The sequence below is a fragment of the Vipera berus genome, assembly GCF_964194415.1.
Source record: "Vipera berus genome assembly, chromosome: 7".
In the NCBI taxonomy this organism is placed as follows: Eukaryota; Metazoa; Chordata; class Lepidosauria; order Squamata; family Viperidae; genus Vipera; species Vipera berus.
Genome location: NC_138209.1, coordinates 12,664,522 through 12,688,214, shown reverse-complemented (window position 1 = coordinate 12,688,214; position 23,693 = coordinate 12,664,522). Strand labels below are relative to the sequence as shown.

The 23,693-nt window shown below is 41.1% G+C and overlaps 1 protein-coding gene across 3 annotated transcripts in view; it reads left to right on the top strand.

Annotated features, from left to right (window-relative positions):
* The window catches only part of MAPK10 (mitogen-activated protein kinase 10), a gene marked incomplete at both ends in the record, with an annotated part of 107,925 nt that overhangs the window by 1,528 nt on the left and 82,704 nt on the right, over positions 1-23,693 (top strand). For 2 of the 3 annotated variants that reach the window (XM_081332135.1, XM_081332134.1), the window contains one exon: positions 15,447-15,616. In XM_081332135.1, coding sequence (XP_081188261.1) covers positions 15,447-15,616 — 170 coding nt within the window. Of the gene's footprint in view, positions 1-15,446; positions 15,617-23,693 lie in introns of those variants that run through there. The other variant, XM_081332136.1, reaches the window with a different exon arrangement.

Sequence of the window (23,693 nt, the reverse complement as noted above, 5' to 3'; positions counted from 1 at the left end):
CCTCTGTTAATGCAGCCTAGCACTGCGTTGGCTTTTTTGGCAGCTGTAGCACATGGCTGGTTCATATTGAAGTGATTGTCCACTAGGACTCTGAGCTCCCTCTCACAGTTACTACTATTGAGCAAGGTACCAAGGTTTTGGTTATGATCTTTAAGTCCCTACATGGCATGGGTCCGCGATACCTCGAGGACCACCTGCTGCCGGCGTCGACTCCCCTCCGCCCTGTGCGCGCCCACAGAGAGGGCCTCCTCAGGGTGCCTCCTGTCAAGGAATGTCGACTGGTGGCCCCCAGGGGGAGGGCCTTCTCTGTGGGTGCTCCGGCGTTATGGAACCAACTGCCGGTTGAGCTCCGGATGGCATCAGACCTCCGATCCTTCCGTCGCGGGTTGAAGACCCATTTATTCGAACTAGCGGGTCTGGCCTGATGGGGGTACTTGGGTTGTTTATAGGTTTGTTTTATTATTCTGGTTTTAACTTGGGCATTAATTTAATTATCTTTTAATGTTTGTACTGTTGTTTATATTTATGCCCTGTGAACCGCCCTGAGTCCCTTTGGGAGAAGGGCGGTATAAAAATCTCAATAAATCTTAAATCTTAAATCTTACCACCTATACTATACCTGTGCATTTGGTTTTTCTTGCCTAAATGTAGAATTAAGGGAAGGAGAAAAAAGATTAACAATAAGTTCTATCTTATTCTTTATACCAAGAGCTGTGGCCTGTTCGGAACCGGGCCACACAAGTGGTAAGCGAGCACGCTTGTGTGCACAGTTCCACTTGTATGAGTGACAAGAGCTCATGCTTGTATGCACAGCCCACAAACATACCTATTGCTCGCACAAATGGAGTTGCGCTCACAAGTGCGCTCGCCTGCTGTGCACACGCAACTATCCCCTCTCCCCCCTGCCCCCCCCACTGTGGCTGGTGGTCTGCAAAGATGGAAATTTGGGGACTGCTGCTTTATATGATTATGCCAAAAAAGTATCTAGAATTATGCATCTCCACTGTGTCAAATTAAGTGATGCCACGAATGTCTTGTCTCCATTGCTGGAGGCTGTGAGGGTCTGGATGGGAGACAACAGGTTTCACCTAAATCTTGGAAAGACTGGGGAGGCTTTGATTTTGGGGGCGCACAGACTTGAGGACTATGCCATCTTTGGAGTTGAATGGGATTGCTCAGACCCAGTGCACAATCTGAGGGTCTTTCTAGAATCACGATTCCTGTTTGAGGAGCAGGTGGCAGTCATGGCTAGGAGGGCCTTTGCACACAAGTTCGTCTTGTGTGCCAGTTGCATCCGTTCCTGGATTGGCAGGCCCTGTTTACAGTCATTCTTGTCCTAGTCACCTCCAGATTGGATTGCTCCAATGCACTCTACATGGGGCTGCCCCTGAAGAGTGTCTGGAAGCCTCTGGGGTTGTGAATGCAGCAGCACAGGCAATTATGTATGGTCCTAGGACAGCACATGTTACACCTCTACTTCACAAGCTGCATTGTCCAGTTCAAGGTACTGGTTTTAACCTTAAAGTCTTTCGTGGCATGGGACTCACAGTATTTGAGGGACTACCTTTTGCTGCGTATATCGGATCACCCAATCAGACCTCACAGGGAAGGCATGCTGCATCTTTGGCTAGGGATTTACATTTAATGGGTCCCAGGAGTTATGCCTTCTCTGCTAGGCAAAGGACCTCCTAGTTATGACTAGTGTTGAAATAATCAATGTTCTTGCTACTCCTTGGCAACCTAAAGCCTTCATAATAGCTCTCTTGTTGATCTTTCCAGCTGATTTCCCTTGTGCCCATTCACTTGTCTTCCTCAAATTATCTCATTCATCTTCTATAATGTTAACACTGCATTTAAACTGTAACAATGAATATGGTGTTGCACCAATAATGATCAAAGCAGATCCATGATTACAAAAATTGGAAGAAACCTAATGGCTGCAAAAATACGAACAAAGATGGCATGCAGCATTATCCAACAGGTTCGGAACATGGTTGAGTCATAACTCTGCTAAAAGCATTAAGGTATTGGCAGTTTTATTTTTGGCTCCTTTACTAGTGACCTCTTCCAGGAAATGTGGTAGAGATGCTGACCACTGGTGTCTTCTACTTTTCTCTTTCCTTGCCAGCTGCCCCATGCCACCACATATTCTACTTCCCTACTTCAAGTACCATTGTTGCGTAAGCAGCATCTAGAAGTGCAAGCAAATTGATAATACTAGTAGAGGACACCTCAGGCGTTGTTCTGAACCACAGCTACTGTGTGAAATACCTTGTATCTATATGATGGCACTGAAGTAAAATTCTAAAATTGCTATTTCTCCCAGTCAAAGAGCAAATGACCTCATTTCTTTGAAATGAGTTTGCAAGTGATACTAAATGCTGCAGGCAGAATGTTGAACACTTTAATTGAACGAGAAACATGGCCCCAGTTCTGTTCAAAGTGTTCTGGCTCTTGGCTTGTTTGAGCTTATAATTGACTGCTGGCAGAGTAATTCAAGAATCACTTTCTTTGACATACAGCAATTCTTTCTGCCCCATGAAAGTTTTAGAATTGTGTCTATTTCATGTTCCCTCATGATTAGACATATGGCTTGTGTCTATATACCTAAAGCTGGTGCATACCTTGGATAGGCAAGTAGATCACTGAAGCATGTGCGGATATCCATGTAGGAACACTCTGCAATTACCTAAACCAGTGTTTCTCAATCTTAGCCACTTTAAGCTAGGTGGACTTCAACTCCCAGAATTCCCCAGACAGCTTAAAGTGGTAGGGTTGAGAAACACATTTGTTTTCCTGAGATCATGTTATAACTGTAGAGGACAGCTGCTTGATCCTGGGAAAAGATACAGCTGCTTTCAGAAGCTTATGACAGTTGCTACAAGAGCATTCCGTGCACTCTTAATCACCTTTTAGTTTTCAAATCCTATACAATAATGTAAGTTGTAAATATACTTACATTAGAATGTATTTTAAATAGCACATAATGTGGCAATCCCAAATAACCTAAGTACTATTTAGTCATTAAATAAGGGGAGTTTTCAAATTAGTATCCCAGGTTTCTGGCACCTTTATATAACTCCCACCCAAGCAAAGTTGACACAAGCAACCATATAATGATTGCCCTACAATATTTTCCTCTGCCAGTCTCTATGTAGGAGTTACCAGGATTAATTCAGGGTCTCCTGCACTTAGTTTTCCTTGAGAAACAATTTCCAATAAAATAAGTTAAATTAAGAGTATGACATTATTTAGTAAGGGAATTACTAATAGTAATGGGATTAAATTTTCTTGACATTCTTTTAAATTCCAATGCATAAAGGCATCAGAATAAAAGCTCTCATTATTTCAGTGTTTTTTCTCCCCTGCAATAAACTAGAGAAAGGTTGGTTTGGCCTTGTTATTCTATTTATATTCTGTTAACATGGAACAATCTCACATAATGTTGCACATAAAATGCATTAAATTGCCAGGATGCTTTTGGTCATTTCATGTTCTTTGTAATCCATTCCATCATCACCATCTTATTGGTTTTGAAGTGATTGAGTCCATTGCCAGAGAATTGCGGTTATAAGGTTCCAAACTTGATAATGTTTTAACATTTGATTTTAACATTTGCTGACTAAAAATAACAGCTGCCTGAAGTGTAACTGAATATAAATATCAGTGAACTTTGGAAAGATCTTAGGCTAAGAATGTATGTTTAAAAAAGCATAACCCTAACTTTGATATTAGAAATGTCTTTTTCAAAGAGATGCTTCAAGCCATTTTTTTTATCATACAGTATTTTGATTAAAATCTGATAGTACCACCAAGGGCCAGATAAAATTGTTGTATCCAAAGACTGTCAGTTGACAATTGCTCTGTTAGTACACTAATAACACATTTTTCAGGTTTAGAAATATTGTTTTGTATATTTCACCATCTGGATATTCCATCAGTCCTTTGCATCTAGTATTTTTCCCTTAATGCTTGTTTAAAACCAGAACTTAGTCAATATTTAAATTTAATATGTGGAAGTATAATTTGGGAAAGAAACAGAAACACTTACCCATCTGATAAAGAGAATGCTTGCCATCTGCTTTAGGAAACTTTTCTGTTTGCACAGGATTTCAGTGCCCTGTGGTTAGCCTTGCACATTAAGTGGAAAGATAAAGCACAATGATATGAGATCAGGTGTTTTAGCTAACTAGTGAGCCAACTAAGCACCAGAGGGCAGGATAAGAAACAATGGTTGGAAACTGATCAAAGAAAGAAGCAACCTGGAATTAAGGAGAAACTTCCTAAGAGTGAGGACCATTAACCAGTGAAACAGCTTTGCCTTCAGAAATCGTGGGTGCTCCATCACTGGAGGTTTTTAAGAAGAGATTGGACAGTCACTTGTCTGAGATGGTATAGGTTCTCCTGCTTGAGCAGGGGGCTGGACTGGAAGACCTCCAATTCTATTCTGTTCTGTTCTGTTCTGTTCTGTTCTGTTCTATTCTGCTCTGCTGTGCTCTGCTCTACTCTACTCTGTATTCTTGACTTGTAGTGGTGCTTCAAGTTCTTCAGCCAAATACTGTATGTATCTTGTCTACTATTTCTTCCTTGTTGAACTGCCAAGGATTAAACCTGAAACTGGCTCCATCTTAAAGAATGCATCTACTGGAGAACATTGTTCCTTATATTTATTCATTTATTCTGATGAACTTGAGGAAAGCCAGGGACACAACTATTCCTAACCTACATTGCTAGAAGGAAAAATAAATCAAGATTCTCAAGAGATGTAGTTCATAGCTCCCAGAGTAAGTTATATTCAGTCATCTACCTACTTCTTCACCTCTTTGAAGGATGTTATGTAATCATAAAAAGGATGATTAAATTCCCAGAGTGACATCATTGGCCATTAAATGATCTTCTCACGGCCATACATTCAACTTTTCCTATTCTAAATGTATTGAACTCACATCTACTGAATTTACTTACTGAAAGTAATTTTCCCCAGTTGTGGACTTAACTTTGCCAACTTTATCCACTCCCAATTCCTTACTGAGTTTTAATATTTAAAACAGCATTAAGTACAGTTTTGTGAGTAGATTGCAAGTTTGGTGAAAATATTAAAACAGTAAACATCATACATCATAAAACATTCAAACGCGTTAATAGCAAGGAAAAGAATATGAAAATAAAAATATATAAATGTTAAGACTCATTATATGAAATGTTTTATTATTGCAAGAACTCGAGCAAGTCTCATTTTAAGTATTTCCCTAAGTAACAGCCATGCTGACACTGTATCAATGTATCATCCACCAATTCTTTGCTATCAAAATGGGAAAAATAGTTCAAAGAAATGGGTCAGCTTCTAGAACCAGGTTTCATGAAGTAAATAATTAAAGTATTTCCATTTCCCTTCTCAAAATCAGTTTCTTTCAGTTTGGGGTTTGCTTGAAGATATACCACAGAGTTGGTTATGATGGCAAAGATCTGTCTGCACAATATTTTTAATTATAAAAACTCAAAACTGATGCATCCATTCAAGCAGAAAGCTTCAACCACAGTTTATTAGGAATCACAAAGTGAACCAAGAATTCAAGATATTGATGAGCTGTATGCTGTTCATTTCTGGATACCAATGAAATTATTATTACTATAAAGGTAAAGGTTCCCCCGCACATGCGTGCTAGTCATTTCCAACTCTAGGGGCCGGTGCTCATCTCCGTTTCAAAGCCGAAGAGCCAGCACTTGTCCGAGGACGTCTCCGTGGTCATGTGGCCGGCATGACTAGACGCCAAAGGCGCACGGAGCGCTGTTACCTTCCCACTGTAGTGGTCCCTATTTTTCTACTTGCATTTTTACGTGCTTTCGAACTGCTAGGTTGGCAGAAGCTGGGACGAGTAACAGGCGCTCACTCTGCTATGCGGCACTCGGGATTCGACCCGCCAAACTGCCGATCTTCTGATCGACAAGCTCAGCGTCCTAACCCACTGAGCCACCGCGTTCCTTATTATTACTATAAATAGTAGTAAATCTGAAAGCCAACGTATAATAAAATACACCTTGCTAAGCTTAGCATTACATGATAATTAGTTAAGTCATCATAAAATAAAATTGTGCAGCATAGTTCATATAATGACCAAAAACACAGCATGGAATTTTGCTGAAACCAGAAAAACTGATGAGCTCAACGTTTTTATTTTTACTCTGTTAACATGAATGTTTGGAACTGACACATTTAGAATAGCACACTTTCTTTTCTCATTTATATTATACTGTGTATTGTGCTTAGTTGTGTTGGAAGACAAAAGGCTAATAATGAATTATTGACTGCCTTGCAACAGAGTATTGAACTAGATTAGGGACCATGACTCCTGGGTTTATCCAAGAACCTCTAATTTTTTCTGATTTACCTGAAAAATAATTATCTGTGAAATAACCTGGGATAAAACTTTGTTCGCATAATATATTTAGGGTAATCCAGTCAGCCACTCGTATGATCAAATCTTGCTGGTAATTCTGGCCAATCATGCCATAAATACTTTGGGGAATTAATTTATTTTAATAAATGGATATGGTTGCCTATCTCACATAGATCATTGTAAATAACAAAAAGTGTATTTAAAAATGATGAAAATTAAATCTCACCTTTTACAGATGAGACCCAAAGCAAGTTCACTTGTCAGATTTGCTGGGACCTGTAGAAACTTTTGGCCCTCTTCCATGTAGGTTTATAAAGTTTTAACCAGAACATTGAATTGTACCCAGAAGCCTGCTGGGATCCAGCATGACTTTGTAACAATGTTGTTGTTGTTAGCTGCGAAGTTGTGTCCGACCCATTGCAACCCCATGGACAATGTTCCTCCAGGCCTTCCTGTCCTCTACCATGTTCTGGAGTCCATTTAAGCTCATGCCTACTGCTTCAGTGACTCCATCCAGCCTCCTCATTCTCTGTCATCCCCTTCTTCACTTGTCCTCAATCTTTCCTAGCATTATGCTCTTCTCCAGTGAGTCCTTCCTTCTCATTAGGTGGCCAAAGTATTTGAGCTTCAACTTCATGATCTGGCCTTCTAAAGAGCAGTCAGGGTTGATCTCCTCTAGGACTGACTGGTTTGATCGCCTTGCAGTCCAAGGGACTTGCAGGAGTCTTCTCCAGTACCATAGTTCAAAGGCCTCAATTCTTTGGTGCTCAGCCTTTCTTATGGTCCAACTTTCACTGCCATACATTGCAACTGGGAAGACCATAGCTATACGAACTTTTGTTGACAGGGTGATTGATGTCTCTGCTTTTTAGTGTGCTGTCTAGATTTGCCATGGCTTTCCTCCTCAGGAACAAGTGTCTTTTAATTTCTTGGCTACAGTCCCCATCTGCAGTGATCTTGGAGCCCAGGAAAATAAAATCTGTCACTACCTCCATTTCTTCGCCATCTATTTGCCAGGAATTGAGAGGGCCAGATGCCATGATCTTGGTTTTCTTAATGTTAAGTTTCAATCCAACTTTTGCACTCTCCTTCACCTGCAACAAGAGGCTCTTTAGTTCTTCTTCACTTTCTGCCATTAGAGTGGTATCATCTGCATATCTTAGGTTGTTAATATTTCTCCCGGCAATCTTAATTCCAACTTTTGATTCATCTAGCCCTGCCTTTCTCATGATGTGCTCTGCATATAAGTTAAATAGGCAGGGCCACAGTATACAGCCTTGCCAATTTTGAACCAATCGGTGGTTCCGTGTCCAGTTCTCACTGTTGCTTCTTGACCCGCATATAGATTTCTCAAGAGACAAATAAGATGGTCTGGTACTCTCATCTCTTTAAGAACTTGCCACAGTTTGTTGTGATCCACGCAATCAAAGGCTTTAGCTTAGTCAATGAAGCAGAAGTAGATGTTTTTTCTGGAACTCCCTAGCTTTCTCCATGATCCAGCGTATGTTAGCTATTTGATCTCTAGTTGTTCTGAACCAGCCTGCTACCGGCCTTGCAATAAGGCAAACCCCTGTTCAAACAGTAGAGACTGGAGAGCGTCTGAGGCTGTAAAGCGTCTGCCAAGATTTATTACTCAAACACCAGAACAAGAAACAAAAACACTGGAACTTGAATCCTCAAACGGAAGGGTTGCTTTCAGCAACCAGCCCTTCCCCAAACACTCCTTTTATTTAGAGTTCAGGGTGTGGCCTCCCTGTGCCTCCTCCCGAGTAGTCCCACAGCCTTTCTCTGTTTGGTCCTGCTCGACTGCCTCCTGCGTCGGGCGTCCTTGAACAGGGCCAGCTGTGGGTCATCATCCTCCGCACTATCGGGCTCACGCAGCTGAGAAGAGGGCCCCGGCTGGGGGCTCTGCGAAGCCTCCAAGCCATCATCAGCCGGTTCGTCTTCCACACACTCCTCCTCCCCCTCATCTGAGTCATCCGAGACATCTGAGCCGGCTGCCGGACCCACAGGCTGGCCCTGAGTCACAACACTAGTTCCTCTGCCTCTTCGAAATCCTGCCTGTACTTCTGGTAGTTCTCGATCCACATACTGCTGGAGTCTAGCTTGTAGAATTTTAAGCATAACTTTACTAGCATGAGAAATGAGTGCAATGGTGCGATAGTTTGAACATTCTTTGGCACTGCCTTTCTTTGGAATTGGAATGTAAATTGATCTTTTCCAATCCTGTGGCCACTGTTGAGTTTTCCAAATTTGCTGGCAAATTGAGTGTAGCACTTTTACTGCATCGTCTTTTAAGATTTTGAATAGCTCAGCTGGAATACTGTCACCTCCACTAGCTTTGTTGTTGCTCAGCTTTTCTAAGGCCCACTTCACTTCACTTTCTAGGATGTCTGGCTCGAGGTCAGTGACCACCTCATTGTGATTATCAGGGACGTTAAGCTCATTCTTGTATAGTTCTTCTGTGTAATTTTGCCACCTCTTCTTAATCTCTTCCGCCTCTGTTAGGTCCCTGCCATTCTGATCCTTTATCATGCTCATTTTTGCATGAAACATTCCCTTCATCTCTCCAATTTTCTTGAAGAGATCTCTAGTCCTCCCTATTCTATTGTTTTCTTCTGTTTCTTTGCACTGTTCATTTAAGAAGGCATTCTTGTCTCTTCTAGCTATTCTCTGGAATTCTGCATTCAATTGGGCATATCTTTCTTTTTCTCCCTTGCCTTTCGCTTCCCTCCTTTCCTCAGCTATTTGCAAAGCTTCCTCAGACAGCCATTTTGCTTTCTTGCATTTCTTTTTCTTTGGAATGGTTTTAGTTGCTACCTCTTGTACAATGTTGCGAACCTCTGTCCATAGTTCTTCACGCACTTTGTCTATCAGATCTAATTCCTTAAATCTATTTGTCACCTCTACTGTATATTCAACAGGGATATGATTTAATTCATACCTGAGTGGCCTAGTGCTTTTCTCTACTTTCTTTAGTTTAAGCCTAAACTTTGCAACGAGAAGCTCATGGTCTGAGCCACAGTCAGCTCCTGGTCTTGTTTTTACTGACTGTATAGAGCTTCTCTATCTTTGGCTGCAGAGCACATAGTCAATCTGATTTCTGTGTTGACTGTCTGGTGATGTCCATGTGTAGAGCCATCTCTTGGGTTGTTGGAAAAGAGTGTTTGCTATGAACATCATATTCTCTTGACAAAATTCTATCAGCCTGTACCCTGCTTCATTTTGTACTCCAAGGCCAAACTTGCCTGTTATTCCGGTTATCTTTTGGCTTCCTACTTTAGCATTCCAATCCGCCATGATGATAAGGACATCATTTTTTGGTGTTAGTTCTATAAGGTGCTGTAGAGCTTCATAGAACTGGTCAATTTCATCCTCTTCAGCACTGGTGGTTGGGGCATAGACTTGGACTACTGTGATATTGAATGGTTTGCCTTGGATTCGAACTGAGATCATTCTGTCATTTTGGGGATTGTATCCCAGTATTGCTTTTCCTACTCTTTTATTGACTATGAAAGCTACTCCATTTCTTCTGAGGGATTCTTGCCCACAGTAGTATACCTGATAGTCATCTGAATTAAATTCACTGTGTGTTGGGGGGAGAGAGCACGGGGGGAGGCTCAGCTAATCTCAATGTACACATGTTGTACTTTGACAATAAAGTTTATTATTATTATTTAGTTCACTGATTCCTAAGATTCGATGTTCAGTCTTGTCATCTCTTGTTTCACCACGTCCAGTTTGCCTTGATGCATGGATCTTACATTCCAGGTTCCTATGGAGAAAAAATCTTTACAGCATTAGGCTTTCCTTTCACCACTAGATACATTCACAGCTGAGCGTCCTTTCGGCTTTGTCCCAGTCGCTTCATTCTTTCTGGCGCTACTAGTACTAGCCCTCTGCTCTTCCCCAGTAGCATATTGGACGCCTTCCGACCTGAGGGGCTCATCTTCCAGCGTCATATCGTTTTGCGTTTTGGTACTGTCCATAGGGTTTTCATGGCAAAGATACTGGAGTGGGTTGCCATTTCCTTCTCCAGTGGATCACGTTTTGTCAGAACTCTCTGCTATGACCTGTCCGTCTTGGGTGGCCCTGCACGGCCTAGCTCATAGCTTCACTGAATTATGCAAGCCCCTTCACCACGACAAGGCAGTAATCGATGAAGAGGTTTGTAACAATAATGTAACTCAAATAAACCTTGTGCTCCAAAAGCGGGCACTGATGCATTTGGCATTAGCTGATGCTTCCAAGTACCTTTACATGCAGGCCCATGTACAATGCATTGCAGTATTCCAATTGGGAAGTGACTAAGGCACTGTTTCTCAACCTCAGCAACTTTCAGATGCTAGCTGGGGAATTCTGGGAGTTGAAGACCACACATCTGAAAGTTGCTGAGCTTGAGAAAGGCATGAATGACTTAAGCAAAGCCTCCCAGACTTGGAATGGATGCAGTTGGCACACCACATGTGTGCAACTTGTCTTAGCTACAGCTGCCCTATGTTCTTCAAGCATGAATCATGAATCCAGGAGCCATAACTATTCAGGATATCAACACTGTCCACTGTCAAGAGTTAAAGATGAAAAATCCCCATATACAGCATCCCCCAAAACGCAGTGAGCCAGTAGGCAAACAGTAGGCTCATTTCTTGCACTCAGACATACTTATGAAATCTGTTTGTTGCTACTAAGCCTTGCCAGGAAGTTCTCAGATAGAGTGGTTTGTTTTTTAGTCATCCTTTCTCTCACACTCATTTTCTTGGAGAACTAGACATTCCCATGATAAAACTGTCTGGGTAGAATTTAACTTTGTCTATAAACATTTAGGGTTAAATTGACTCTCTGGGATTTAACCAACTGGACCAACAATAGGAGGATTTAACTTCTTGTATAGAAAGAAGAGCTACATTGAACCAGAACTACAGTCGAACCACATATGGCTTATTCTTAGATATGTTTGCTTTTAAACCTTTCCAGACCTCTGATTCTTCTGGACAGAAACGGTACCAGGTCATTGGCCATATGGGTAATGCTGTATTAAAAAAAATATTTTGTTTAATTTACTCTGTCAAAGTGGCATGTGCTTCCTCTTATTGCGCAACTTTCTGATGTACTTTCCAGTTTCATTTGTGAGGTGATAATGCTCAGAAACCCTTTTTGTTACTATGATGGAAGCTTCCAAAAAACACAATTCATAGTAGACAGATGGCAGGCTTACTCCTAGCACCTGCAACCACAGACTTGAGTGTGCCTTCTTGGCACACATGTGACTGCATCTTCTTCTAACATGCAGTGTTCGGGGGCTTCACAAAAAGACAATATAAGAAAGCCCACAGGCTTTCTTATATTTGCAAATTTGTTCACATCAACATCTCCTTCTGGCATTTATAGACCATTCCCCCGTCCTCCATCTCCATTCCACAAATGCACGTCTCTGGCTTTTGAATGCCTGTTCCTGCTGGGCGGCTGGTAAAAATAAACACACTGAAAAGTGGAAGGCAATTAGGAGGAAGCCATTTTTGGCAATTATCCAGGAACCGATTAACATACGGCACTTCAGAGGGCCAAGAAGAGACCATGAAGACTTCTGTGGCTTTGTCCCCCAAAGCACAGAAGTCTTCATTCTCTCTCCTTGTCCCTCCCTTCTTGGTTTACTGACAGCAGTTACCATATGCTATCTTCGGTGCTCTGTTTTGCTATTTGACTTTTTTTTTTTTTTTAGTTTTCCCTCAAAAAGTAAGGGCAAAATCTTGGGAATTTGTGCTGAAGCAAGAACATCTAGTAAGGCAAACTCAGTGACTGGCCAAATTGGTTGAGAATTTTTATTAATATCATTAAAATACTAAACAGGAAGAAGAATGTACAAAGTTGTAAAAGACAAGAAAAAGAAAGAAGGCTATAACCTGTCCAGAAGATACAAGACATATATACAAGACATATATTCACACACATGCATACAAATACAGGTAGTCCTCATTTTATGACTGCATTTTAGCAACTGTTTGCAGTTATGACAGTGAGGAAAATGTAACTTTGTGACCAATGCCCACTTTTATGACCTTCACAGCATTTCTCCCTCAGTTGTGTGCTTGCCACTGCTATTGGTTGGTATGCATTGTCCTGTTTAAAATCATAAGCACAGTTGTCATATAATGTTTCACTTAGTAACTGTTTTGTTTAATGACTTGAGTTGTCAGTCCAAATTGCAGTTGCTATATGAGCACTACCTCATAAAGTTGTACAGTAAACATTTTGCTGAATGGAAGATGTGATTTCTTACAATCATCCATAGCTAATGTATATTGATAAAATATTTATTCATAGATTGCTGATGACATCAATGTGCAGACTACTGAATAGTTGGAGCCATCATGCGCTAAAAGAATCCAAAGGAGAGACTGTGATATTGCATGCATAAGGTTCCCCTTCTTGTTCGTAAATATCATCACAGTAAGGGTTGGGATCTACTGGAAGAGGTGTTGGACAAAGTGGGCATAGGTGGACTGTCAGGGAATTGCATAGCAGCTGTCCAGATGAAGTCAGAGACACTAACACAAACTTGTATTGTCATCATACAGAAAGAAAAAACACAAGATAGTCAGGAATACAAGAACATCATGAGGTAAATTAAACAGTATACAGAACACACAGAAGAAAAAGGAGGGGGGGGAAAGGGAAACTCCCCCTTTTATACTTAACAGCAACCAATCATAGTGTAGATTGCCTCATGCATGAGCACCCTCCAACCAATCAGCTACAACTATGTTCTGCCCTATTGTACACTTTACTGTTCCAGCTACTAAATTCAGTATCCTAAGGTGGACCCTTTCTTTTATCAATTCCCTGGGAGGATAAGCAGTGCTGAGCAGTTGTGTCCATCCTGCATTTAAAGGTCTTACAGAGGGATGTTAAGACAGCAGTCTTAACATTCAAATGGTGCATACTTCCAACTAGCTCTGAAGCTTGGAGTGTTGAGCCAAAAATAAGACAAATAAATTTTACAGATTCAGACAGATCCAGGCAACCCACTGATAGTAGCCCTTGTTGGGACTGTGATAACTGCCTAGAGAGATGTTCATGTGTTGATGGCGATAACCACTTTAATTCTCTTGATAGTAACTTATAAATTATTGCCAGAAAGCATTTCTCCTGACTCCTTCCTAGGAGAATTAGTTGAAATGTGCCCGTTGCAGTGTGTTAGCAGTGAAAACACACTCTTTCTCCCCTGATATTTAATCAGTTTTTCTTGGGCACTGGAGGCTGGTTTTTTTCTTTTTCCGTCTTTGGGATGAGTAAGTGTATTTATCTAGGGATGCTTGATCGGGAGGGACACAATGGCTTAAAGATGCTGAGCTTGCCAGCTGGCAGCTCATCCAACAGGGTAAGCTTCCGTTGCTTGCTCCAGCTCCTGTCCACCTAGCACAGGGGTAGGCAGCATTGGCTCTTTTATGACTTGTGGACTTACTGGAAAAGGCCATGAAGATAGCATGTCTTACACATGTAAACTAAGGTCTATTGTTACCTTACAATAATTAAACCTTTGATTAGTTACTGAAGGTTAGGAAGGTTGATATTCCTATTATGAGTACTTTTCTAATCCTGACCATTTGCAAAGATTATCATTCATTAATTCATTCCTTCATTCATTCATTTCCCTTTACTATTGTTGTTACAAATCATTCAGGGGGCAAACATATCCAATATACTTTCCTTTTCCTGTTTCCCCCACAACAGTAACCCTGTGAGGTAATCCTTTGGGCTGAGATTGGCCCAAAATCATCCAGCTAGCTTTCATGGCTAAGGCAGGACTTGAATTCATGGTCTCTGGCTTTCTAGACTGGTGCCTTAACCTCTAGACCAGGGGTAGGCAACCATGGCTCTTTTATGACTCGTGGACTTCAACTCCCAGAATTCATGAGCCAGCTGTGCTGAGGGGAAAGGGAGAGGTTTCCATGCTGAGCCATGCTGGCTCAGGAATTCTGGGAGTTGAAGTCCATGAGTCATAAAAGAGCCAAGGTTGCCTACCCCTGCTCTAGACCAAACTGGTTCTAAGCTATACTATCCCCCCAGGCTTTTCCTTGCCCCTGCTCCAAACTCTGCAAATTTCCAAATACAATTCAGAATGCGGGTGCTCATTTTTAAAGATAAGCATGACTTAAGAAACCTGGAGAGATTCTTTACTATCAGCTTGTATCTGTCTGCTTAGACACAAATATGTTTTTGCCAGTTTAAATGGGTGCTGCGCCTGGAGAAAACTACCTGGCATCTATTCTGATATCATTTCTTCACTATTTAATGTTATTTAAATGTTATTTAATGGTTTCTTTCCCAATTTTTTTATCAGCTTTTATTTCCCATCTTCCTGTTGTATACAGATTATTTGTGATACTACTTTTTTTTATTCTTGTCAGGTAGTGTATAGATAGTAATTTGTTGGAAAGAACATGTTCATTTATGAAATAAAGTACGGGGGCATGAACACAAATCAACCTGAAATCTCATTTTTATTATAAAACAGGAATGTATTAAGGATATATGGGAAATATAAATTATAATATATTGTGGATTTCGGTGCCTTAGGATTTTGTTTATTTTAGGGCACACTTTGAATGATCTGAAAGATTCCTATTTGCACTAGGATTGAATCCTGGAAATATAATATGAAATATAATATGAAATTCTGCTCCTGTTCTTTTTTTTGTGTGTGCCACAACTAGTGTTAAAATCTTATGTCCGTTATCGACTGGAGCAATATCTTTCTTGTGATTAAGGAGTACATAAATTCACAGCAGTAACTGTCTACCATGATCGATAGCCCTAAATCTAACCGTAACCCACTTGGCAGGAAAAAAAGAGAGCTGAAATAAGCAGGTTTAATTGATTGGTGGGCAAAAAAAAAATTTGGCAGGCAAAAAAAATAGAACAAGAGCCATAAAAGTCTTAAGGTTAGCTATCCTGAAGGACATCTAGCTTGAATTGTCTTTGATCCTGCTGTTTATTGTCTTTCTGTTTTCTTTCTCTCTTGCCTACATCATTCTGTCCCTATGACAGGGATTTGGGAAACAAGTGGATGTGTCATATATTGCCAAATACTACAACATGAGTAAAAGCAAAGTTGACAACCAGTTCTACAGTGTGGAAGTAGGTGACTCGACCTTCACAGTTCTCAAACGCTACCAGAACTTAAAACCAATCGGCTCTGGAGCTCAGGGAATAGTTTGGTAAGAGTCACTCATTTTTTTTCTCAATCTATATTCCTTGTGTTTGTGAATTGAGTGGTATGCATTAGGTAGTCCTCGACTTACGACCACAAATGATCTGAAAATTTCTGTTGCTAAGTGAGACATTTGTTAAGGGAGTTTTGCCCCATTTTGTGGCCTTTCTTGCCACAGTTGTTAAGTGAACCCCTGCAGTTGTTAAGTTAGTAACAGCGTTGTTAAGTGAATCTGGCTTCCCTATTGACTTTGCTTGTCAGAAGTTCGCAAAAGATGATCATATTACCCTGGGACATTGCAACTGTCATAAATGTATGCCAGTTGCCAAGCAACTTAATTTGGATATTGTGACCATATGTGTGAAAAATAGTCAAAAATCACTTTTTTCAGTGCTGTTGTAACTTCACATGGTCACTAAATGAACTGTTGTAAGTCGAGGACTACTTGTATGAGTCATGAGTGTTGCCGTAAATTACAATAAACATGTATGCAAGGGCTGAAGTATTAAAAAAAGGTTTTGATGCATAAAGATTATAAGATTGCTGTTTTGGTTTGCTGTTTTTCCCCCCTCCAAATTCTACATTGGATGGTACTAAATGCCACAAATGAAGGTAAATTAAATGTGATTAATTATGATTGTTTTGGAACAGATACTGGTCAAACTAATAGTCCATCTATCAAAAGTTATTAAAGTATTTTGAGTCTAGTGTGGCATAGATATAATAGTTTCTGCGTCTTCCATGGTTATAAAAATAGTAGAAGTAAGGCATGCTTGGTGGAGCAGTGGGCTAATGCCTCCTTAAGTAACACCAGCTGCCTGCAATTAGTGCAGGTTCGCATCCCACCAGGCTCAAGGTTGACTCAGCCTTCCATCCTTCCGAGGTAGGTAAAATGAGGACCCAGATTGTTGGGGGCAATTAAGCTGACTTTGTAATAATGCCGCTTGGGGTGTGTGTGAAAGCCCTAACAAGCAGGCATATACATAGAATGAAGGCTACTGCTAAGCTTGTAAGCCGCCCTGAGTCTTCGGAGAAGGGCGGGATATAAATGGAATTAAAATAAAAAATAAAAAATAAAAAATGCTTTGAAAAAACTGTTCCTAGACTAAAGGTACCACTAATCGCTGCTAAACTCTGCTTATTTCTAGAAATAATAGCATTTGGTTGTTTCCTGCACATATTAGATACTAGGTAGCCAAAATGATATTGTGGTACACAGCTTACACTTTTTTTGCAGCTTCTTCCAGAAAGAACATTTCAAGCAGAAGAGTAATTTCCCCCCTCTGCTGTTCAAGAACAATCTGGGATTTGCCAGGCAATATGTCTCATCCTGTATAATTTTGAAATTGTCACAAATTCAAGGTTCCCAAAGTTGATGTGACCATTACTCTTTCTTCATGGAGAGAAAAAAAAAGCTGACATTTCAGCGAAACATATAAATAATATTGTGAAGGTTGCATTATAAAACAGGAAGGGCTTATCAATCTCACAGTGTAAATAATCAGGTCTTCTATGGTTTATGTTAGTGTTTCTCTGATAAATGATCTTGGATCTACTGCCTTAAAAGCCTGTATAGACGACTTTGTTTTTTTCTTTCCTAGAATGTTTTGGTAGACTTTGGATATTCTTTCTACTTTCATTATGAATGAACCATTACCTTTCTATTAGTGCAATAATTAATTTTATGTTATAAAAAGTGAGAAAATGACCATCATTTTCAGAAGTCATGGCTTGATATGTGCAGGAGAGCAATTAAGTTTGGTGACCGCTACATGCCCATTGCATGGATCAAAGTGTTATCCTAAATCCTCTCTCCCTATGCAGTACATACCATTTTTGACATTTCTTTTTACATTCACTTTCCTGATAAGATCATACTAAATTTCCTTCCTAACAATCATTAGGGGGCTAGAGGCTAAAACATACTAAGAATGGTTGCAGGAACTGGATATGTCTAGTCTAATGAAAAGAAGGACTAGGGGTGACAGGATAGCAGTGTTCCAATATTTGAGGGGCTGCCACAAAGAAGAAGGGATCAACTTAAGGACCTAAAGACAGGATAAGAAGCAATGGATGGAAACTAACCAAGGACAGAACCCACCTTGATCTGAGGAGAAATTTCCCAACAGTGAGAACAATTAATCAGTGGAACAGCTTGCCTTCAGAAATTGTGGCTGCTCCATCACTGGAGGTTTTTAAGAAGAAGAGCTTGGACAGCCATTAGTCTGACATTTATTTATTTATTTATTTATTTTGATTTATATACCGCCCTTTCCCGAAGGTCTCAGGGCGGTTTACAGGGTATTTAAAACAAGAAATACAAAAGTTAAAAAGAATTTTAAAAAATTACATCAATCCCTGAAAAAAGTAAAAACCCCAATTAAATTAAAATTAAAATTCTCAGCCTGGGCCAGAGAGCTCGAAGAGCCAGGTCTTCAGGTCCCGGCGGAATGAACAGAGTTCGGGGGCAGTCCTGAGCTCCACGGACAGCTGGTTCCAGAGGGCAGGCGCACCCACTGAGAAGGCCCTCTCCCTGGGTGTTATCCGCCGGCAATCTTTTACCGGTGGCACCCTGAGAAGACCCTCCCTGTGGGAGTGCACTGGACGAAGGGAACTTGATGCTGGCAGCAGGTGTTCCCTCAGATATCCCGGACCCAAGTCATTTAGGGCTTTATAGGTCATCACCAGCACCTTGAATCTCACCCGGAGGGCAACCGGGAGCCAATGCAGCTCACGGAGTAGAGGTGTTACATGGGAGTATCAGGAAACCCCCATCACAACTCGCGCAGCCGCATTCTGCACCAGCTGAAGCCTCCGAGTGGCCCTCAAGGGCAGCCCCATGTAGAGAGCGTTGCAGTAGTGATATAAGGACTCCTGCTTGTACAGGGGGTTGGACTAGAGGACCTCCACGGTCCCTTCCAACTCTGTTATCTGTTGTTCTGTTAAAAAAAGGTAAAGGTAAAGGTTCCCCCGCACATGCGTGCTAGTCGTTTCCAACTCTAGGGGCTGGTGCTCATCTCCGTTTCAAAGCCGAAGAGCCGGCGCTTGTCCGAGGACGTCTCTGTGGTCATGTGGCTGGCGTGACTAGACGCCAAAGGCGCACAGAACGCTGTTACCTTCCCACCGTAGTGGTCCCTATTTTTCTACTTGCATTTTTACGTGCTTTCGAACTGCAGATTAAAAAAAAAGTTAGAAATAGGCATTTGTGATGAATCAGTAGGAGGAACACACTTCAAATCTACACAGAGTTTGAATTTGATTTGTTTGTTGCTTCCACTACTGTCTCCACTCCTATGGGGATAGAAACCACCCCCACATCTGTTTAGAAACATATGATAGTGTCTCATAGGGCAATATTTTCTAGCAGATGGGTTCAGCTCAGACAGGAACAGACCATTGTGGTGGTTAAGGCTAGAAAGAAGGAGAACATGAATTCTAGTCCTGCCTTAAGCACAAAGCCGGCTGGGTGATCACTCTCATTCTCAGTCCTATGAAACAGACAGTGGCAAACTATTTCTCAAGTACCTTGCCAAGAAAATTGCAAGGACTTCCCCAGACAATCTCTAAGAACTGGACATGATTAAACGGGGGGGGGGGGGGGAAGTAGCCATTTAGGCTCTCAAGATCAATTCCCCTGTTCAGAAACCAAAATTGTCAGCCATTCAAGGTAGACCAGAGCTATTAATGCTAATACTATTTTATTATAAGATTACAGTGACAGGCTCTTGCCAGTATGAATGTGCTTCCTTCTTCCCTTCCTTTATCAGTGTAGAGCTGAAATACAGTTTCCTCTCCAGGATAGCTTGAGATGGAGAGAATTTCTTTTTGATAGGGTTGGTGAGAAGAGCAAGAAAGACGACTTTGACAGAGACTTGCAGGAAGTATTAGCTATATAAAAGTGGGCTGAAACATTTTTTTTAAATTCCAGGATAATGAGAGGTAGCTCAGGCAGATTAACTGGAATATAAGAAAGAGGAGGAGGTATGGCACCATCAGGCTTGCAAGATTTGTTATTACAGGTGAAACTCGAAAAATTAGAATATAGTGCAAAAGTTCATTTATTTCAGTAACGCAACTTAAAAGGGGAAACTAATATATGAGATAGACTCATTACATGCAAAGCAAGATAGTTCAAGCCGTGATTTGTCATAATTGTGATGATTATGGCGTACAGTTCATGAAAACCCCAAATCCACAATCTCAGAAAATTAGAATATTACATGCAATCAATAAAACAAGGAGTGTACATAGAACAATATCGGACCTCTGAAAAGTATAAGCATGCATATGTACTCAGTACTTGGTTTGGGCCCCTTTTGCAGCAATTACTGCCTCAATGCGGCGTGGCATGGAAGCTATCAGCCTGTGGCACTGCTGAGGTGTTATGGAAGACCAGGATGCTTCAATAGCGGCCTTCAGCTCTTCTGCATTGTTCGGTCTCATGTCTCTCATCTTTCTCTTGGCGATGCCCCATAGATTCTCTATGGGGTTCAGGTCAGGCGAGTTTGCTTGCCAATGAAGCACAGTAATCCCACGGTCATTGAACCAGGTTTTGGTGCTTTTGGCAGTGTGGGCAGGTGCCAAGTCCTGCTGGAAAATGAAGTCAGCATCCCCATAAAGCAAGTCTGCAGAAGGAAGCATGAAGTGCTCCAAAATCTCCTGGTAGACGGCTGCATTGACCCTGGACTTAATGAAGCACAGTGGACCAACACCAGCAGATGACATGGCTCCCCAAATCAACACAGACTGTGGAAACTTCACACTGGACTTCAAGCATCTTGCCGTGTGTGCCTCTCCATTCTTCCTCCAGACTCTGGGTCCTTGGTTTCCAAATGAGATGCAAAAGTTGCTCTCATCAGAAAAGAGGACTTTGGACCACCGAGCAACAGACCAGGTCTGTTTTTCTTTAGCCCAGGTAAGATGCTTCTGACGTTTGTTGTTCAGGAGCAGCTTGACAAGAGGAATACGACATTTGAAGCCCATGTCCAGGATCCGTCTGTGTGTGGTGGCTCTTGATGCACTGACTCCAGCCTCAGTCCACTTCTTGTGAAAGTCCCCAACACTTTTGAATGGCCTTTTCCTGACAATCCTCTCCAGGCTGTGGTCATCCCTGCTGCTTGTGCACCTTTTTCTTCCACACTTTTCCCTTCCGCATAACTTTCTATTAATGTGCTTTGATACAGCACTTTGGGAACATCCAACTTCTTTTGCAATTACCTTTTGAGGCTTTCCCTCCTTATGGGGGGTGTGGTTTTCTGCACAACTGTCAGGTCAGCAGTCTTCCCCATGATTGTGATTCCTACTGAACCAGACTGAGAGACCATTTAAAGGCTCAGGAACCCTTTGCAGGTGTTATGGCTTAATTAGCTGATTAGAGTGGGACACTTTGAGCCTAGAATATTGCACCTTTTCACAATATTCTAATATTCTGAGATTGTGGATTTGGGGTTTTCATGAGCTGTAAGCCATAATCATCACAATTATGGCAAATCACGGCTTGAACTATCTTGCTTTGCGTGTAATGAGTCTATCTCATATATTAGTTTCCCCTTTTAAGTTGCATTACTGAAATAAATGAACTTTTTCATGATATTCTAATTTTCCGAGTTTCACCTGTATAGCCAACCTCAATAAAAGTGGCTTTAGCATTAGCTTTAGTTTTCCAGTGGAGTTGATTTCTTGATCTGGACTACCTAGTAGACTTGACACTTTATCCACATGTTGTGTTAACCGTGGTACCAAGGGATCCTGTGTTTAAGTCATGTAGTATCTTTTGTCTCATCTTCAGCCCAACCCAGAAGCAACTTCCATTCTTCTTTAGGGGATCGAAAAGTCAAGACGGTGACATTTATTTATTTATTTTTCACATTTCTAAACTGGCCCTCTCCCATGCAATCAAAAGCCCTGCCTCTTTTCTATGTGTGTCATAGCCAGGGAAATGGGCCAATAATAGAAATAAATGTCAATAATGTAAAACTTTACACATTAACAGAAGCGCACGGCCAATGAAGCACACAACTGATTTGATTTGATGTTTCCCATGCTTCATTAAAAGTAATCTCAGAGTGCCTTTTTATTTTTCTCCTTTATGCATCCCAAGTGGTCTGGAGGGCTTACTTATTTTACAACCAAGCCCTATTCAAACCATATGAAAAATAGGTCTAATGCTTTTAAAGTGTTGCTTTCACATCAGCTGTGTTCACATGACAGAATTGACTGGATCATGAGGAAAGGTAATATGTCGTGCAAATATTTAAACTCCACCAAATGGCCCACTTTAATCCAGGCAGTCCTAGTTTTATTTGGGCTAAGTTGGTTAATCATGGCATATGAACCACACGAGCAGCTATATGGCCCTTATCCAGTGGCGGGATTCAGCCAGTTCGCACCTCTTCGGCAGAACCAGTAGCTAATATTTTGTTGCCCAGGCCCAGAATGGACTTCTAGAAGTGGCATCCACACAGAGAACCGATGTTCACATGTTTGAATCCCACCACTGCCCTTATCTTCTGATATGAAGACAACAACCTAGAGATTCACTACACAACAGCTCGCTGTGGTCATTTTAGTGTTTGATTTCTGTGGCCTTAAGTGAGGTGTTTTTTTTTATTTTTATTTTAAGAAAAAGGCAAAAATGGATTTGTTGTTGTTCAGTTGCTAAGTCGTGTCCTACTCTTCGCTACTCCTTGGACCATAGCATACCAGGCCCAACAGTTGTCCACTGTTTCCCAGACTTTGCCCAAATTCATGTTCATTGTGTTAATGATACTGTCTAACCCAGGGGTCTTCAAACTTGGCCCTTTTATGACTTGTGGACTTCAACTCCCAGAATTCCTCAGCCAGCTTTGCTGGCTGAGGAATTCTGGGAGTTGAAGTCCACAAGTCATAAAAGGGCCAAGTTTGAAGACCCCTGGTCTAACCATCTCATCCTCCGCCATCCCCTTCTCCTTTTGCCTTCCATTTTCCCCCAACATCAGGGTGTTTTCCAATGAGTCCTCACAGAACAAATGGAATAAGGTAAATTGCCCATTATGAAATAATTTGGTTTTTCACTCTGAGGGCAGAAAAAAAGTAAATGGAAGTAATAAAGCGAAATGTCAAGAGTTTTTGTATTGGCTGGGAAGTTAAAAAAAATGACTGACATACGACTGATCAACATTGCATGTCTGTGCTGCCAAGATATGACTGAGCTAAATGACGGGGAGAAGGGATGTCTGAACCCTTTATGTCATGTGTACAATGTGTTTGTGTAATTTGCTTTCTAGACAGAATCCTGAAAGTTTATTGTGTCATACTAAGTTAGCAGGGCTTGGGCAGACAAGATCACTATGGAGAATAAAGTAGCCTGGATGAATGGAATCTAGCCATTTCACATCCAACCACTGATTATGTTATCTCTTTCCTTCACCATTAATGCAGCTACCAATTGCAGTAATCGTCCCTTGAAGTCTAAAGAGAAAAGTAGTACTTTAGGCCAGACTAAAAAAAAAGTGTTGTTTTTATAGAAGCATCATAAAGTCTGATCATTTTTGTGCCAAAAGTCCAATGATAAACATTGAACCAACATAACACATTTTATTTTCTCAAGCCTAGCAAGAAAAGATGCTTAATCTCTGACAAATAGTCTTGGCAATTTAGTCTCAATCCGTTTTTTAGCTTGCAAAGCAAAACCGGACCAAATGAGACTGGAAATTTCTGGCCAAGTATGGTTGCTGTACAAGCTTTTCTCCTTAAATGTTTGCTGTTAAGAAAATTATATGGTAGAAGAAGTCAAGTGGTTAAAGGCAGTGGTTGTTCACTCTTTAGTCCTTGCTAAGTTCGAAATTTAAGGGCTGGTTATCAGCAAAATTATAATCCATCACTTCTGACAGAGCAATATGAAAAAGCAGCTTCATCCAGAAAGAAATATATTTTTGGGTTTTCATGACATTGATTTCTATGCAGTTTCTGTACCAAGGGAGAGTGAACAGCTGCCTCTCTATCCTCTTCTAGCCTGCCTTCCTTCCTTCCTTCCTTCCTTCCTTCCTTCCTTCCTTCCTTCCTTCCTTCCTTCCTTCCTTCCTTCCTTCCTTCCTTCCTTCTTC